This window comes from Asparagus officinalis, chromosome 7, assembly GCF_001876935.1.
Source record: "Asparagus officinalis chromosome 7, Aspof.V1, whole genome shotgun sequence".
In the NCBI taxonomy this organism is placed as follows: Eukaryota; Viridiplantae; Streptophyta; class Magnoliopsida; order Asparagales; family Asparagaceae; genus Asparagus; species Asparagus officinalis.
Window position 1 is genome coordinate 38625047 of NC_033800.1, and position 19817 is coordinate 38644863.

Sequence of the window (19817 nt, forward strand, 5' to 3'; positions counted from 1 at the left end):
TGTTACTGTGATGATAGTTGAAATGATTGATGGGCATTGTTATTTTATTATTTTTATTTTTTATTATTTTTGTATTTTTAGAATATTCGTTGTTAAGAATAATAGTTGGTTATAAATGTTATGCATTGGTTGTGAATGTTACGGGATGGTTGTTAAGGTTACGTGTTGGTTGTTAAGGATATGGGTTTGTTGTGTATGTTACGGTTTTGTTGTTAAGGATATGCGTTGGTTGTGAATGTTACGCTTTGGTTGTGAAGTTAAGCTCACAACAAACCCGTAACCATAATAATTAAACTCGTAAACTTAACAATTAAACCCGTAAGCTTAACAATTAACCCGTAACCTACACAACAAACCCATAATCTTAACAACCAACCCGTAACCTTAACAACCAATGCATAACCTTTACACCAACCATTATCCTTAATAATTAACAATTAAACCCTTAGTATTAACAATTAAACCCGTAACCTTAACTATTAACCCGTAACCTACACAACAAACTCATAACCTTAACAACCAACCCGTGACCTTAACAACCAACCCATAACCTTCACAACTAATGCATAACCTTTACAACCAACCATTATCCTTAACAATTAACAATTAAACCCGTAACCTTAACAATTAAACCCGTAACCTTAATAATTAACCTGTAACCTACACAACAAACTCATAACCTTAACAACCAACCTGTAACATTCACAACTAATTCATAACCTTTACAACCAACCATTATCCTTAACAAACCCATAACCTTAACAATTAAACCCGTAACCTTAACAATTAACCCGTAACCTACACAACAAAACCATAACCTTAACAACCAACCCGTAACCTTAACAACCAACCCGTAACCTTAACAACCAACCCATAACCTTCACAACCAAGGCATAACCTTTACAACCAACCATTATCCTTAACAACGAATATTCTAAAAATATGAAAATAATAAAAAACAAAAATAATAAAATAACAATGGCCATCAATCATTTTAAATATCATCACAGTAACATCATGATGAGAGAGAGAGAGAGAAGAGATCCGTAACTTTAACAATTAAACCCGTAACCTTAACAATCAAACCCGTAACCTTAACAATCTCCCAATACAAACAAAACAGTTAGTTTCTCTCATCAACAATGAAAATAATAAAAAACAAAAATAATAAAATAACAATGCCCATCAATCATTTCAACTAACAGTAACATCATGATAGAGAGAGAGAGAGAGAGAGAGAGAGAGAGAGAGAGAGAGAGAGAGAGAGAAGAGTATTATGGTTTCCCCTAAATCTAAGTTCAAGTCTCAATTCAAGAATGTCGGATTCATGGACACTTGTCCAAGTCCAAATCAACAATCCAGAACAAATAACACCCGCTAAGTAATTTTGAAAGTTGGTGGATTTAAAAGTTAATGGGGTTAGAATTTTAGAACTTTGAGTTTATAAGCAAAAAACTCTTTTCAGAAATAGGTGAGTTTAAAGATAAATAGGTGGTAAAACTTTCAATTTATAAAAAATAAATGGATCTACATCTCATAATGTTGTGTTATCATTGTGAAGAAAGTCAAAAGAGTAAACGGTTTGAGCATTTGATTTTAACATTACACCATACTCCTAAACACTCAAAAAATTATAAATCATGATGTTGTGAAGAAAGTCAAAAGAGTTAATGGTTTGAGCATTTGATTAATTAACATTACACCATACTCCTAAACACTCAGAAAATTATAAAAAGTTACAACATAAAATAGCAAGTTTCAGTGTATACAAAAAGGCTGAAATATAAAAGTATATTTTAAAATTAAAAAATTGCAGTAATTTGGATCGACCTGGAATTAGCTTCTGTTGCCGGACAACTCATGATGACAACGCAATCACTAATGCTGTGGATATTTACAACAGTTCCAGGTACACGATGTTTATCCCACTAAGATTTTTAGTGTTCTAAAATATTGCACGTGCTAATTCGGATTGTTATCAATCCAGCGGGGCTCTTCATTTCATGGCATCGAATAATGTTTGTGGTGTCAGAGACTTTGATGTGGAAAAGTTTCAGGTATCTAAGCATTAATTTTCGGTACCCGTGGCCAGGGAAATGAAGAGAATTGCAAAGATTATATGATGTGTGTGCAGCTTGTAGTTACACAGTTTGTAGTTACAAAGGGATACTAATGTTAATTATTAAAAACTGCTGGTGAATAACTTATGAATTCTGAAAATATATATTGAAAGAGGACGAAGAGAATTGCAATGGTATATATGCCTGCTGCTATTCCTTCAGTTGCCGAGTGTACACAACTCAAACCTGTTTGGATGGGATGAGCTTCTCAGTAGACAGGATGGCCTTGAGTAAAATGCTAGGAAAGAACAGTTGCCGTCGCATGGAGTAATGAATAAAATTGTAATTACACACGCCCCCTGTGAATAAAATTAAATTCATAACAATTGCTGCAACTGGGGTTATTCAAGCCAACTCCAACCTTAAACCACACCTTGCTCAGTTGGTTGAAACATGCGACTAACGAGTATCTCCTTATTTTCTGTTCCTACCTACGTTAATGTGCTTTTATACAGCATCTACATCATCGCCAACAACAGCAATTGTAGCAGAAACAATCCATCTACCTTATATAACACATTCATAACACAATAGAAGGAAGAGAGAAAAAAATTATAAAAGAAAACGACAATGAATAAGCTTTTTATTCGATCACTTTTCTCTGTTCAGCTCTCCTAGGCAACTTCTAATTAGTTAAGACTATACTTGGTATATGTCCTCATCATATGAAATGTCATTAAGTAGTTGCCGTCATGTTCGCGTGAACATGGAACAAAACAGGGGTACACATGGACACATGGGGCAGGGTAATTCCTCTAGAAGCAAGACACAGGAACACAAGAACACTTTGTCACATATCAACGTTACTACTGTAGTAGTAGTAGTGCTACCACCACATGAATAGATACAATGATACACATGTTCATGCACCCAAGATCTTAAACAATTGTTTGTAGTAATACAAAACATATAATGATCGTGTTTGTATATTAAAGTTTACATCTACCTTACATTTTATATGACCTTGCAAAAATAAGACATTGGCTCTTGAAGTTTATATAGAATAGCTAAACACGTCTAAGCTTATAGTAGTTTTATACAAGTCATCTTCTTGATAGTATTTTCCACTATAGGCTCTAGCATATAAATGAAACACTGAAAGTAACTAAAAATCTCAAAACATGTAATGCGAGTAACAACGTTGATGAAAATGTGGTAAATGTCCAAGGAGTGTATGAGGGCTCTACATTAAAACATCTATTATATAGTTTAAGACACATTTGAGCGTGTGACGCATCTCTAATGCTAAAATAAGAGGCCATGTGTGGAACGGATACAACATCATAATATAAGCAGCTGCGGTGCACGGATGCTATGATATGTGTAATTCTTATTTCAGTGTTCTCCTTTCATATCAAATATTCATAAATATGTTGTCAAATATTCATAAATATGTTGTATTGGAGTATGAATCAGTTCATGACTAAAAATATTATTATTTCTGCTCTCTTCGTCCGGCTTAACCTGATTCACCATTGGTCTTTACTATGCTGGAAGCCTGGGAAGAGGACTGGGTTGGCTTCTGTGTGATGTGAATGTGTGATTTTTGGATGGGCATCGACCGGAATGTTGCAATGTTTGTATTGGACTTTATTTGGTTCCTGACCCATCTCCTAATCATTTGCAATCCTTGTCATGACATATGAACCAGATTTTGTTGTAAAAGTTCACCAAAATCTAGTATGTATTCTGAGCATTCAGTAGGGAACACTAGGATGAAATTTGTATTTTTTTTCTCATATCTGATCTGTTGACTCCTCTTTATGTTCATTACAGCACTCATCCTGAGGGAATCCTGGTTGATGCTCATACTGGAAAGGTAATACCTGCAAAACAAACTTACCTCCAAAATAATAATAAGGAAAAAAGAAAAAAAATGCACTTACACTTACTCTTACTAAAGAACATCCAAGACTTGCATGGCCATATGGACTCCTTTGCATCGGCATGGAGCCCTGATGGCTGTACATTTGCAACGGGTAACCAAGACAAGACATGCAGAGTCTGGGACATCCCTAACCTCTCGAAATCTCTGATAGTCTTAAGATCTGTTTTCTCAGAAAGAACTAAGATCTTTGCTCGAGTTTTACAAGTAATCGTTCATAAACCCACATCTTCTTTGTTATCAGATCCTCAAATTTCCAATTCAATTTCTCGTTTGATTTTATTAGAAAAAATGATGTGTTCTAAGCCCCTTTTGGCTAACAAGCACTCGAGTTATACTGCTAGAGGAAAAGCGAAGGCTTGAAGAAGCTCAATACACAGAAGAACCAATATTAGCACTGAAACAGACAAGTAGTAAATAAGAATAAGTTTCTTTGGTCACATAGCAACACTAACTAAAAGTTTTAACACTTGAATTGAAGAATTTAGGCAAACAATTGATCATAACATTATTGCTGGAAGTAGTGCATTCTCTAACGTAGGAGACTTGGTTCATCCTCATGCATCAACCGATTGAGCTCCACTGCAGATGAGGTGATGAAACAGCCTATTGAAAAATTTGTATGAATGGTTGGTTTGCAATTGTATAGAATTTAGGAGACTACTCATCTCCTATATATTTGTTCAGTGATCTCCCTATTTTTCCTAATTCAGCCTTTGGGCAAAACATTAGTCGTGATCTTGGATAGAATATTCTTTTGTAGCTCTCAAAAATTAGTCAAGTAACAAAACTTTATGTTTCTATGTATCTATTTTTTTTGCCTTGATAACATTTATTGGTTTAAAGATGCAAGACATTTTCATCTCCTAACAATGTCAGCCAAAATGGGTAGAGAAGGAATTTGAGAGAATGTGACGGAACGGCGAGGAGGAATTTGAGAGAAGGCAACGGAACGGCAAGGGCAACGACGGGACGGCGAGGAGAACCTTGGAGAAGGCGACGTGATTTGGGCTTTGAACAGAGGAGGAGAACGGGGGAAGAGAGGTGAGGGGATTTATGTGTGGAGGCGGAAATTTTTAAGGTAGGGGCCGGCTAGGGTTGGGGCTGTCTAGGGTTTTATTAATTAATTTTTTTAAATGACCCATACATCCTAGACGAAAATTTCTGTCGAGGTTACGTCCTAGACGGAAATTACGTCCTAGACGAAAATTTTACGTCCTAGACGAAAATTTCTGTCCTAGACGAAAATTTCCATCTAGGATACTTGGTACATTTAAAAATAAAATAAAATAAAACCGTCTACTTTACTATTGTAGACGAAAATTTTCGTTTACGATGTTACATTCTAGAGGGAAAATTTTCCATCTAGTTTAATAGCAAGCTAGAAAGAAAAATTTTCGTCTAGGATACAAGTTTTTCTACTAGTGTGTATAGAATTTAAGAGACTACTCATCTCTTATATATATGTTCAGTGATCTCCCTATTTTTCCTAATTCAGCCTTTGGGCAAAACATTAGTTTTGATCTTGGATAGAATATTCTTTTGTAGCTCTCAAAAATTAGTCAAGTAACAAAACCTTATGTTTATATGTATCTTTTTTTTTGTCTTGATGATAACATTTATTGGTTTAAATATGCAAGTCATTTTGATCTCCTAACAATGTCAGCCAAAATAGGATGAGACATATTGACATATATAATCAGGTGCATATGTAATAATGGAGATAGCGTTCCATATTATATTCATTGTCAAAATTCTTCACTATATTATGCTATAATACAGTGAGGGAACTTCCAGAAAATAAGACTGGCTACCTTATACGCTTAAGGATATGACCAGAAAAAATAAAATGCACTTCTTGAAAACTTCGTACCTAAACTAAGAGCACTTCTAGAGACTACAGAGTGTAAATTCACGTTTATAACTCAGTATCAAAACAGAAGAGGATTACTTTTCCACATCAGAATGACAACAGTCTGGACTTCCTGCTCTGAACTTTAATGTTTCAAGCTAACCCGGCCACTGTTATACATTTCAGGATTGTTCTCGACAAAAACATCCTTGTAAATTTTGCGCTCTTCTTCACGCTGCTCCAATAATACCTCAGCCCAGTGCTTCATATCTTCATATATTCTCTGTAATTCTGTGGTGGGGTCCTCCCTTATCGAATCCATGATTTTGGTGACACAACAATTGTAAAAGTTTAACAAACAACGTAAGTTGAAACCTGTTCAACAAGGAAAAGAAATACACAGTTGAGATTCACATGTAATCAAAGACCAAAAGGTATACTCATTTGGTATTAGTAATTCAATACTAGTCATACTTACGATTAAAGTTTGTTGTTGATTCCAGCTTTATCAGCTTGATAAAGTTTTGACCATCAGGATTCTTTTCTATTTCCCCATCCAGTTTTCTAGTAGTTGCTTTTACTCTCTCCACCAGCATATCAAGCTCAAACCTGAACTTCGAATGAAGTTCAATAAATGGATTAACACACATATGCCCAACACAGAAGTAGGGAAATATTTCAATAGTTAAGAGGAGATACATGCATGTCATCTTCGCAGTCAAATAATGTTTGCTCATATTCGTTTATCTTCCAAATAGTATTTCTGTTGCATTTAACGGCTAAATAACAAGAAGCATTCAGTTCGTTCAGCTCTGGTGAGTTGCTAGAATGACGTGATGTGGGCTGCCATTATAGAGAACAAACAGATAGCCCAGACTAGACAGTAGCAAATACAATTAAACAAGAAATTCGAAAAATCACCTCACGCAGAAGCTTGTAACTCGGGGTTTCTTTGTTCGATGAGGAACTGTACTTTCAAGAAGTGTCATCAATTGGAGTGGAGGCTGAGTGCTTAATGCTAATTCGTTCTCCGAGTGTACTTTACTTTTATATAGGCCAGTCATGCTGAATTCGTTAATTTCAGCTTGAGAGTCCTGGTTTTCTTGCGTTATGTTTTGTTCAGGTTTGCAATCCTCATTTTGATGCATCTACCGACAAAAGAATATTGTTAGGTTGCAATCAATAATTATAATGTTGCAAAAATAACTTAATAACAATACCTAATTTCATAAAATAATTAGTATCACATGTTACACTTCAACCCCTGACATTCCATCTAGTATGTAACACACCCTTTGAACAAATTTTAATGATAATAGTGTGTTAAAAGAATATCATAGAAACAAAACGAGATCCAAAACAACGCAGTGCAAGAACATTATCATAGAAACTCATATCACCACTACCAACTTACAGAGGAATCAGAATTTGATAAAGGATAGGTCATAGTCTAAAGATAGCGATATAGCCTGATTAATAAATATTAAAAGCATCTTCTTAAAGGAATTACTATGTCAACGTTTTCATCTTGTAACACATCCACCGCGCATGTCTTAATACTATAGTGTTGTTCGTCGCAGTTTAAACAGAATTCTTTTAGAACCTTATGCCATATAAACTCATATTTTCTAGTGCCAAACTTAGTAAAATTTAGGATATCAAATCAACTTTCACTAGTTTTCAAACTGCAGATCGTTGGTATCAACTAACATCCACTGCATATGTTTTAATACTATAGTGTTGTTCGTCACAGTTAAACAAGATTTTATTAGAACCTTATACCATATAGACTCATTGCTAGTGCTAAACTTAGCAAAACTCAGGATATCATATCAACTTTCACTAGTTTTCAAACTGCAGATCGTTGGTATCTTTTGACATCCACGCAATATCGAGTACATTGAAGCAGAAGTCAAACAAATATATGATGCCATACATAATTGTCTAATAATTGCTCTAAGCAACTGTATCCATGTTCATTAAAATCATAAAGGTAAGTACCTAGCCTATAATGAAATCTTGATTGTTTTACAAATGAGAGAAGTGCTAATCTTAAATCGAAGTGCGTAAACTATAATTTGGAGAAGATATCAGAACCTTTGGACATATAGGGTTTATTGCATAACAAAAGAATCTACCATCAAACTTGCACAAATAAACCACAGATTCTATGATCTGCGTTTAGGTCGCATGACAGTGATTAGGCAATGGAAATATATGAGTAATAAAGCTCGGAGAAAAGACTTGCATTTTACCATTTTCAGGACACGATTGAAAACTTCTCCCAAATCATCGGGCATCCTACTTTTTCTCTTGGTATCGAGCATCAAGTTGTAAAAACCTATCACCATAATCTCCTCTCCATCAAATAATTCATCTGCAAGGTTATCGATAGCGGATAGCATCGCGTAGCGGTGAGGCATCGCTAAGGCTATTTCGGGCTATTGCGGTAAAATAGCGGTAAAAAAACGCAAAGTCAAATAGCGGTCTAATTTAGATATGTATAAATACTAAAAAAGAAAAATTAAAAAAAAAAATCTAAGAAATCTAAAAGTACATATTGGATGAGTTAAAGAGATCCTAAACATGAAATAGACATGTAACCATCACGTAATACTGAAGATGACTAGGAGTCAAAAAGTCGTCGTCTTCAAGAAAAAAAGCTTAGCGGTGACAGGACTGCCCTAAGAGGAGCTCACGATGAAGGAGGTGAGAGGAAGTATCAAGATAGGTACCAGAGGCTATGAGAGGTGACGGGAGTATGCTGAAAATCACAGGAGACGGTGGAATGCAATGGTCAATGGTTGAGTTTAATTTTTTAAAAATAAGCCTCAAACCGCTTTTAAATAGCAGTCAAAAAGCAAATTTTGAATGCAACCGCTCACTATTTACCGTTATGACACACTATTGGCCGCTTTTGCGAACAGACATATTCCACAATATGTCACCGCTATTGCGCGATAGCGTAGCGGGCAATAGCGTCGCCGGAAGGAACCGCTAACGCTATTAGCGCTGCTATTGCGGGGCTATTTACCGCTATTTATAACAGTGTTCATCTGTTATTCGAATAATCTCATCTCCATCAACTCTGAAATCAATCGAACATAATCAGCCCAACGAACATAAAAGAATTTTTTTTAAAAACGCATAAAAAGATAGTGAAAAGAAGGTAACTTAAGATTAACTAACATTTTGTCAACATCCTTAAAATCCATAAAAATTTGTAAGAACTCATTGAATCTTGCCCTCTCACGCTCGAATCGATCCCCCATCGCAACCAGAAATTAAAGCGTCCCCTTAAAAGCCATCACAAAATTCCCTAAGACAACAACGAAAGCCTAACCCTAAATTTTTTGGAAGAGAAAGAGAGATCAGAAGAAAAAGAAAACGATTTTGTTTATGAGAGAGGGGGCGGCAAGAGAAGGGGTATACATAGGCGCACTTTTCCTTCTCGTTGTAGGATTCGAACTAACTGATCCTACAACGAGAAGGAAAAGCGCGACTATATATACCCCCTCCTCCTGCCTCCCCCTCTTTCATAAACAAAATCCTTTTCTTTTTCTTTTGATCTGTCTTTCTCTTCCAAAAAACTTAGGGTTAGGCTTTCGTTGTTGTCTTAGGGAATTCTGCGATGGCTTTTAAGGGGAAGCTTCAATTTCTGGTTGCGATGGGGGATCGATTCGAGCGTGAGAGGGCAAGATACAATGATTTCTTACAAAATTTCATGGATTTTAAGGATGTTGACAAAATGTTAGTTAATCTTTAGTTACCTTCTTTTCACTATCTTTTTATGCGTTTTAAAAAAAATATATCTTTTATGTTTGTTGGGCTTATTATGTTCAATTGATTTCAGAGTTGATGGAGATGAGATTATTCGAAGAACAGAGGAATTATTCGATGGAGAGGAGATTATGGTGATGGGTGTTTACAACTTGATGCTCGATACCAAGAGAAAAAGTAAGAAGCCCGATAATTTGGGAGAAGTTTTCAATCATGTCCTGGAAATGGTAAAATGCAACTCTTTTCTCCGAGCTTTATTACTCATATATTTCCATTGCCTAATCACTGTCATGCAACCTAAACGCAGATCATAGAATCTGCGGTTTATTTGTGCAAGTTTGATGGTAGATTTTTTTTGTTATGCAATAAACCCTATACGTCCAAAGGTTCCGATCTCTTCTCGAAATTATAGTTTAGGCACTTCGATTTAAGATTAGAACTTCTCTCATTTGTAAAACAATCAAGATTTCATTATAGGCCAAGTACTTACCTTTATGATTTTAATGAACCTGGATACAATTACTTAAGAGCAATTATTAGACAATTATGTATGGCATCATATATTTGTTTGGCTTCTGCTTCAATGTACTTGATATTGTGTGGATGTCAGAAGATACCAACGATCTGCAGTTTGAAAACTAGTGAAAGTTGATATGATATCCTGAGTTTTGCTAAGTTTAGCACTAGAAATATGAGTCTATATTGTATAAGGTTCTAATAGAATCTTGTTTAACTGTGACGAACAACACTACAGTATTAAGACATACGCGATGGATGTCAGTAGATACCAACGATCTGCAGTTTGAAAACTAGTGAAAGTTGATTTGATATCCTAAATTTTGCTAAGTTTGGCACTAGAAATATGAGTCTATATGGCATAAGGTTCTAATAGAATCCTGTTTAAACTGTGACGAACAACATTATAGTATTAAGGCATGCGCGGTGGATGTGTTACAAGATGAAAACATCATCAATTAAGATGTATGTGGGATAATAATTCCTTTAAGAAGATGTTTTTTAATATTTATTAAATAGGCTATATCGCTATCTTTAGACTATGACCTATCCTTTATCAAATTCTGATTCCTCTGTAAGTTGGTAGTGGTGATATGTCGTTTTGTTTCTATGATATTCTTTTAACACACTATTATAATTAAAATTTGTTCAAAGGGTGTATGTAACATACTAGATGGAATATCAGGGGTTGAAGTGTACATGTGATACTAATTATTTTATGAAATTTGGTATTGTTATGAAGTTATTCTTGCAACATCATAATTATTGATTGCAACCTAACTAATAATATTCTTTTGTCTGTAAATGCATCAAAATGAGGATTGCAAACCTGAACAAAACATAACGCAAGAAAACCAGGACTCTCAAGCTGAAATTAACGAATCCAGCATGACTGGTCTATATAAAAGTAAAGTACGCTCGGAGAACGAAATAACATTAAGCACTCAGCCTCCACTCCAATGGATGACACTTCTCGAAAGTACGGTTCCTCATCGAACAAAGAAACCCCGAGTTACAAGCTTCTGCGTGAGGTAATTTTTCGAATTTATTGTTTAATTGTATTTGCTACTGTCTAGTCTGGGCTAACTGTTTGTTCTCTATAATGGCAGCCCACATCACTTCATTCTAGCAACTCACCAGAGCTGAACGAACTGAATGATTCTTGTTATTTAGCCGTTAAATGCAACAGAAATACTATTCGGAAGATAAACAAATATGAGCAAACATTATTTGACTGCGAAGATGACATGTATGTATGCAACTCCTCTAACTATTGAAATATTTCCCTACTTCTGTGTTGGGCATATGTGTGTTAATCCATTTATTGAACTTCATTCAGGTTTGAGCTTGATATGCTGGTGGAGAGAGTAAAAGCAACTACTAGAAAACTGGATGGGGAAATAGAAAAGAATCCTGATGGACAAAACTTTATCAAACTGATAAAGCTGGAATCGACAACAAACGTTAACCGTAAGTATGACTGGTATTGAATTACTAATACCAAATGAGTATACCTTTTGGTCTTTGATTACATGTGAATCTCAACTGTGTATTTCTTTTCCTTATTGAACAGCTTCCAACTTACGTTGTTTGTTAAACTTTTACAATTGTTGTGTCACCAAAATCATGGATTCGATAAGGGAGTACCCCGCCACAGAATTACAGAGAATATATGAAGATATGAAGCACTGGGCTGAGGTATTGTTAGAGCAGCGTGAAGAAGAGCGCAAAATTTACAAGGATGTTTTTGTCGAGAACTATCCTGAAATGTATAACAGTGCCCGGGTTAGCTTGAAACATCGAAGTTCAGATATCTCGAGTAGGAAGTCCAGACTATTGTCATTCTGATGTGAAAAAGTAATCCTCTTCTGTTTTGATACTAAGTTATAAATGTGAATTTATACTCTGTTGTCTCTAGAAGTGCACTTAGTTTAGGTACAAAGTTTTCAAGAAGTGCATTTTATTTTTTCTGGTCATACCCTTAGGCGTATAAGGTAGCCAATCTTATTTTCTGGAAGTGCCCTTACTAAATTGTAGCATAATATAGTGAAGAATTTTGACAATGAATATAATATGGAACGCTATCCAATATTACATATACACCTGAACATATATGTCAATATGTCTCATCCTATTTTGGCTGACATTGTTAGGAGATCAAAATGACTTGCATATTTAAACCAATAAATGTTATCATCAAGGCGAAAAAAATAGATACATATAAACATAAGGTTTTGTTACTTGACTAATTTTTTAGAGCTACAAAAGAATATTCTATCCAAGATCACTACTAATGTTTTGCCCAAAGGCTAAATTAGGAAAAATAGGGAGATCACTGAACAAATATATAAGAGATGAGTAGTCTCTTAAATTCTATACACACTAGTAGAAAAACTTGTATCCTAGACAGCATATCCTAGACGGAAATTTTGGTATTAAATATCCTAGACGAAAATTTCCGTCTACAATAGTAAAGTAGACGGTTTTATTAATTTAATTTTTTTTTAAATGTACCAAGTATCCTAGACGAAAATTTCCGTCTAGGACGTAACCTAAACGGAAATTTCCGTCTAGGACGTAACCTAGACAGAAATTTTCGTCTAGGATGTATGACTCATTTTAAAAAAATTCCGTCTAGGACGTAACCTTGACGAAAATTTATGTCTAGGATGTATGAGTCATTTTAAAAAATATAAATTAATAAAACCCTAGTCAGCCCCTACCTTAGCCGCCCCTACCTTAAAATTTTCGCCTCCACACATAAATCTCCTCACCTCTCTTCCCCCGTTCTCCTCCCTGTTCAAAGCCCAAATCTCGTCGCCTTCTCCAAGGTTCTCCTCGTCGTTTCGTTGTCGCCCTTGCCGTCATGTCGCCTTCTCTCAAATTCCTCCTCATCGTCCCGTCGCCGCCTCCCCCCTCACGCCCGCGCCCTTGTCATCCCCCTCTCAAATTCCTCCTCACCTCCCCCTCGCCGCCCCTTGTCGTAGTCAATTGACTCAATTCACGCCTCCGCTGACATGTAAGTAGTCTTACTCTAAACCCTAACCCTAATTTCCCCTTCCTCAAAACCCTAACCCTAATTTTAATTTCTGACCATAGTTTCCCTCTCTTTTACAGCAAATTATTTGCTGGTTACTCCTCTTATTCCAGCCGAGAAACTTAAGGTAATTTCTGCAATTTTTCTCAATTTATTTTCATACAGTTTGTGATATTGTGATATTGTGATAAACTTAAGGTAATTTCTACAATTTTCTTAATTTCTGTAATTAGATAATATGGGAGGGTGATATCAAGGTTTTAAATGTCGGATGTCGGGTTCATGTCGGATGGCTGAAATCCATATCGGATAGTGAAAATCGGGGATATATCGGGGTACATTGACTAAATATCGGATTGTCATATCGGATAGTGCCCATATGTATAATATAATGTCCTAATGTAATCTAAACATTCATAAATTCAATATAAACATACTTTATAAATTCTATAGACTAAACATATAAAAAATAAAATATATGGATTTGGGTTCATAAATTCTTTCTATCGGGTTCATAAGAAACCCTTAAACATGAGAACGGGTTCTATCGGGTTCATAAGAAACCCTTAAACATGAGAACGGGTCAAACGGGTTTGGGTATTTATCACTAAATCCAAACCCGGGTCAAACGGGTTTGGGTATTTATCACTAAATCCAAACCCGATAACAAAAAACAGATCTTAAAAAAAATTACCAAATCGGCCGATTTTTTAAAGCTAAAAAATAGGCCGATATGCCCGATATGACCCTGATATTTTCGATTTGGCCTTGAAAATCGACATATGAGTTGAAAACATCCATGTCGTGTCAGTCAAGCCCTCAAACCGATATGTCGGCCGACATGTCCGACATGTCGGTCGATATTTAAAACCTTGGGTGATATTGTAAAGTTCTCATTTTTGTCATACAGTGTGACAAAAAATACAGCTTCTAATATTATTTAATCCATAATTAGATAATATTTTGCCCTATTTCATCAACACTTATAATCAATTATGAACCCTAAATTAAATATAGTGATGACCTAATTAAACGAAACTTTTAATACTAAACTTAATTTGTAATAACTTAAATAAATTTATTAATCATTTCTAACTGTAAATATGACCCTAAATTTAATTAATCCTATATTAAATTATACAAATGTGATTATATAAGTTTGTGATTTGAAAATGCGTTGTTATGAAAGAAAATGTTTTAAAAAAATAGAGTGATATATAACGCAATATTATATAATAATGTGTTATATATCCAATTTAGGTGGAAAAAAAATATAATGTTGTCCCTAGACTCCCGTCCAATATTACATCCAATTCTTTGATGTTATAATATAAGATAAACAAGTCAAATTTGGGTAGGAGATAAAGTTTTCTACTAAAAAATGATCATTCACTTTATATTATAATAGAAAAGAATTGGTATAGAAATTTACAATTATTGGATCGGTCCTTCTCGGACGGGTTAGCAATATAGTAGTGCATACATCCAATTTTGTATACTTTGTATGTTTTTATTTCTTGAAAATTTCGACAGCTCGTACTCGTTCTCCGTGTACAATAAGCGTATGTTATTCTGCGTTTTGGTCTGTTTCCAATACGCATAACAACATCCGCACAGTGTACAGAAAGAACGGTGGGTAGGTGCTGCCGTATACAAAGTATATGAAGTTGGATGTAAGCACTATTATATTCTTAATGGTATAGAAATCTTCCTATGACAGCCGTTAGAGTGTGCTAATTAGTCTTCATACCTTAATAAGTTTCAAACATACCTCAATGACCCTAACTTAAATGCTACACCGTAGGTTTTGAATAGTTTAAAATTTATTAGTTTACTACCTGTTCTCAAATAGTTTCTAAATATATATATTATCTACAGATGAGGAAGATTTAGATGAGGAAAATTCCTGATAAGTCATGGATAGATATCCCTAGGATCCAACGGTATCGCGATCGACGTTATAAGAATGGATGTGAAGCCTTCATGAAGTATGTCGAAATGAACCCAAAAAAATTTAAATAGCGGTGCAATGTACTGCCCCTATTGTAGGTGTAAGAATATGAAGCTGAAAAATAGAGAAAATACGAACCCACTTAGCAAACTTTGGGTTTTACGAGGAATATAAATATTGGTCCTATCACGAGTAAGGCCGTATTGAAGATGAAGTACCGGATGTGCATGTCGATACCAGTCATGGTTTCAAGATAGATGATACAGAAAATTTACAAACTGATATTGGACCTGACCATACCGAATATGATATTAACAATGATAGTGATTTACAAACTGATATTGGACCTGACCATACCGAATATGATATTAACAATGATAGTGAAGATGATATCATAGATGATGTCCAATACCGAATATGATATTAACAATGATAGTGAAGATGATATCATAGATGATGTCCAAGATGCAACTGAGATCGAAGATGTTGATGGCCCAGAAGGTTTTGGAAATGCTCATGTTTCTGAGGACTTGGATCGAATAATAAAACTACTAAAGGATAGTGAAAAGGATTTGTATGAGGGTTGCACCGAGTACTCCAGATTTTCATTTATGTTGGAGCTCCTGCATATTAAGAGCCTCAGTGAATTGGAAAATACTTATTTTGAAATGCTTCTTGATTTGCTACGGAAGGTAGTTCCAGGAGGAGCGTAGCATTCCTAAAGCAAATAGTTTCCGATTTGGGGCTTGATTATAATAAGATTGATGTGTCCCAATGATTGTATTCTCTACTACAAGGATAATAAAGACCTTCAGGAATGTCCAACATGTGGAGTGTGTCCCAATGATTGTATTCTCTACTACAAGGATAATAAAGACCTTCAGGAATGTCCAACATGTGGAGTATCTCGATGGAAACAACACACCCGCTCTAAGACCTTCAGGAATGTCCAACATGTGGAGTATCTCGATGGAAACAACACACCCGCTCTTCAACAAGGCGGTCAACAGAGCCAATAGAGATGCAGAGAGAGCAAGATTCCAGCTAAGGTGCTTCGCCATTTTCCATTAGTTTCTAGATTGCAACGCCTGTATATGAATAAAGACGTCGCTAAGAACATGAGGTGGCACAAAGAAGGTCGTATAGAAGATGGTAAATTGAGACATCATGCTGATGCGAAGGCTTGGAAGCATATTGATAAGACTTTCCCCAATTTCGCTCATGAATGCAGAAATGTTAGACTTGGGCTATCTAGCGACAGATTCAATCCGTCAGGGTTATGAGTTCAGGTTGGTCTATATGGCCAGTTGTCTTAATGCCATATAATTTATCACCCTTGCTTTGCATGAAACAACCGTATATGATACTCTCATTGCTGATACCCGGTAAGCATGCACCAGGGAATAATATTGATGTCTACTTAGAGCCCTTAATTGATGAGCTAAAACAGTTATGATCGGAAGGTATGTTGATCTATGATGCACATGCTAAAGAGTCATTTTGACATCGTGCTATTCTAATGTGGACAATTAATGATTTTCCAGCTTATGCTAATCTTTTCGGTTGGTCTACAAAAGGCAAGTTTGCTTGTCTAGTATGTGGTCCAAAATTTGAAGGCCTTCACTTACCATATAGTCGAAAGTATTGTTATTGGTTCAACAGGAGATGGTTGTCCTTGGGCCACAGATACAGAAAATAGAGCAATAAGTTTGACGGCACCGTTGAGACTAGGACTAAACAACGTCAAATGACCGACGCTGATATTGTAAAGAAGCTTGAGCATCTTCCAAAAATAAGATTTGGTAAGAACCGATATTCTAAGGACGACTCACTGGGTCGAGCAAAAAGAAAGACACTAAAGAGGAAGAGAGCAATCCAATGGGCATATGTTGATAATGGAGTCGAGAAATTACCAAAGAGATGGAGTAAATTCAGTATCTTCTTCCAGCTACCATATTGGCAAAAGCTTAAAATCAGACATAACTTGGATGTGGAGTAAATTCAGTATCTTCTTCCAGCTACCATATTGGCAAAAGCTTAAAATCAGACATAACTTGGATGTCATGCATATTGAGAAAAATGTTTGAGCTACCATATTGGCAAAAGCTTAAAATCAGACATAACTTGGATGTCATGCATATTGAGAAAAATGTTTGTGACAATATAGTTTCAACACTCCAACTTCAAGAACCTAATAAGTCAAAGGACGACCTAAGGGCTCGTCAAGACTTAGCTGCATTGAATATCCGGGAAAAGTTGCAAGCACAAGATGTTGGACTTAAGAAAAAACATAAGCCTTCCTCTCGTGTTATGATGTCGACAGAGCAGATGCAGAATTTTTTTGAGGTCCTCAAATCAGTAAAGTCACCGGATGGGTATTTAGCTAATATATCAAATAATGTTCAGGTGTAGGAGAAGAAACTTTTAGGCCTAAAGACTTATGATTATCACATTCTTCTACGTCAATTGCTCCCGGTTGCATTGCGTAATAATATGGAGAAAGATGCATCGAAAATTATTATGGAGTAATGTGGATTCTTCAGAAAATTGTGCTCTAAAGTAGGGCTATGCAAACGGTCAGTTGTTTCGGTTTTTATCAAATTTTGAACCGAACCGAACCGCCCATTATTCAAGACCGAACCGAACTGTTGTAAGTCGGTTCGGTTCGGTTCTGTTCTGTTTGTTCGGTACTAATCAATTAATAGACTTATCCACATACTGAAATAACATTCAAACTTCTAAATAACATTCAAGAAAACTGTCACAAGAAACAAATGGGAGCAAACCTCTGCACTCTCCTGCAACCATGCTTCACCAAAATGCACGATGAAGTCGCTGATGAAGATACATCGTCAGAAGTAAGAGAATCCATAGTTGAGCTCTTTTTGGACTGTAAACTTGTCAAGTCTGATGATGAATATGTGAAGCCTACATTAGAGCAGTGGATGTTAGCTTCCCCTTTGTGAGACTGCAAGCATAAGAAAAAGCATAAGAAAAATGTTCAGCCCGTGAACAACCGAAATTTGATTACTGAAAGTGTCTATCAGGCTGCAAAAGTGTCTAAGTGAAGAGATTTCCTATTGGGAATGACCTACATTTCCCAAACAAAAAAAGCCAACAACCAAGAAGAACCACATTTCTCAGGATCTATAAGTTGCAAACTGATCAATCCAAGAATGGTTACAATCATTAGTTATTGCACTAATCAGATTTCGTATTAGTTAAATCATGCAAACTGTAACATTTATAAAAAGAAGCAAACTTTCTTCATTGCAAAGTTGTTCTCTGATTATAATTAATCAAATTTACATAAACTTAGCGAAAATTTTATCAGACGATCAAATCGAAAAATCTACAAGAGCAATTGAGAGATCCCCAAAAACCGAACAAGAAACAAAGATCGGAGCTTAACCCTAACCCTAGAATGAAGAAGACCGAATTGAAACCCTAAGCTCTTATTTGAAATTAACCCGAAGGATTGGAGTCGCTCGTTGGCGATCGGAGTTGAGGCTGGAATCCAAATCGCCGATCGTGTGATATTGTTGAGAGGAAATGCCGAAGTTGGCCGGGCGGAAGCAGGACTGCGGCTGGGCGAAGTGTGGCAGCTGCGGGTGGGCGGAGAAAGTGCCGAAGTGAGCTGGCGGCTGTAGTTAGAGACTTGAGGGGAGCTAGGGTTTGTATCATTTGAGGGATTTTAAGTGGGTGTTTATTTCAAATCCTATAAGGGGCTGTTTGGTTCGTTAAAAGAATTGGAAATGGGAAGAAAAGGAAATGTTTTCTTAAATATTGGTCCATTTCTTGTGTTTGGTTCACTTCTTAAAAGTAAAAAGGAAATGAGATGAGATGAGTTGTCATTATATTATTGGATGATGTGAGTGATTTTTAAATAAAACTTATTGGAGGTTCTTTTCTTGTGTTTGGTTGGCTAAAAAATAAGGAAAAGACTTAAAAGGAAAAGACTTTCCTTGTTTAGATTCCTTTATTGTGATTGGTTCATTCTTAAAACTAAGAAAAGAAATGAGATGAGATGAGTTGTCATTATATTATTGGATGATGTGACCCACACTTAAGGAAACTCATTTCCTAGTTTTTTTGGAGGAAATGGGTGGAGATGAAAGTTTAAGGAGATGAGATGAGTTGTCACCATATTATTGGATGGTGTGATTGATTTTTAAATATGAGATGTGATGAGATGAGATGAGTTGGATGATGTGATGATAAAAATAATTTTTTATTAGATGTTGGATGATAAAAGTAATATTTTATTGGATGAGTTGGATGATAAAATAATATTTTATTAGATGAGTTGGATGATAAAATAATATTTTATTGATTGTTGTGGTAAGTTTTAGGAATGGAAATGGTTGAGAATAGGAAATGGGAGATTATAATAATATTTTAATACAAAAAGTACATGGAAATCCTTTTCTTGGTTTTTAGGAAACCAACCAAACAGCCCCTAATTTTAGGATATAAATTTCACCATGGGATTTGAAATCCATAGGTAATTTGTTAGGACAAATTTTCAAAACCGACCCATTTGGGTTTTTAATTGCAAAAAATGACCGGTTTTGAAAATATTTACAAAAACCGACCTGTTTTCAGCCAGGGACTGAAAACAGGTCGGTTTTTTTAAATTTTTTCGGGAAACTTCACGGGAGTTGAACTCCTGGCTG

The 19817-nt window shown here is 35.6% G+C and overlaps 1 protein-coding gene across 5 annotated transcripts; it reads right to left on the minus strand.

Moving 5' to 3' along the window:
- LOC109848069 lies at nucleotides 3193-18834 on the minus strand. Of its 5 annotated transcripts, XM_020417380.1 has the most exons (6): nucleotides 18560-18834; nucleotides 17928-18109; nucleotides 8113-8298; nucleotides 6779-7005; nucleotides 6336-6466; nucleotides 5676-6232 (listed from the first exon to the last, which is right to left on the minus strand). In XM_020417380.1, exons 3-6 carry the CDS (start codon nucleotides 8278-8280, stop codon nucleotides 6003-6005), a joined length of 756 nt encoding a protein of 251 aa, XP_020272969.1. In that variant the 5' UTR covers nucleotides 8281-8298; nucleotides 17928-18109; nucleotides 18560-18834; the 3' UTR covers nucleotides 5676-6002. The 5 variants fall into 5 exon arrangements, 2 of the variants coding, with proteins under 2 accessions (XP_020272969.1, XP_020272970.1); XR_002248685.1 differs by lacking the exon at nucleotides 8113-8298 and having other exon boundaries at nucleotides 6336-6700; nucleotides 18612-18834; XM_020417381.1 differs by lacking the exons at nucleotides 6779-7005; nucleotides 8113-8298 and having other exon boundaries at nucleotides 17928-18069; nucleotides 18612-18834.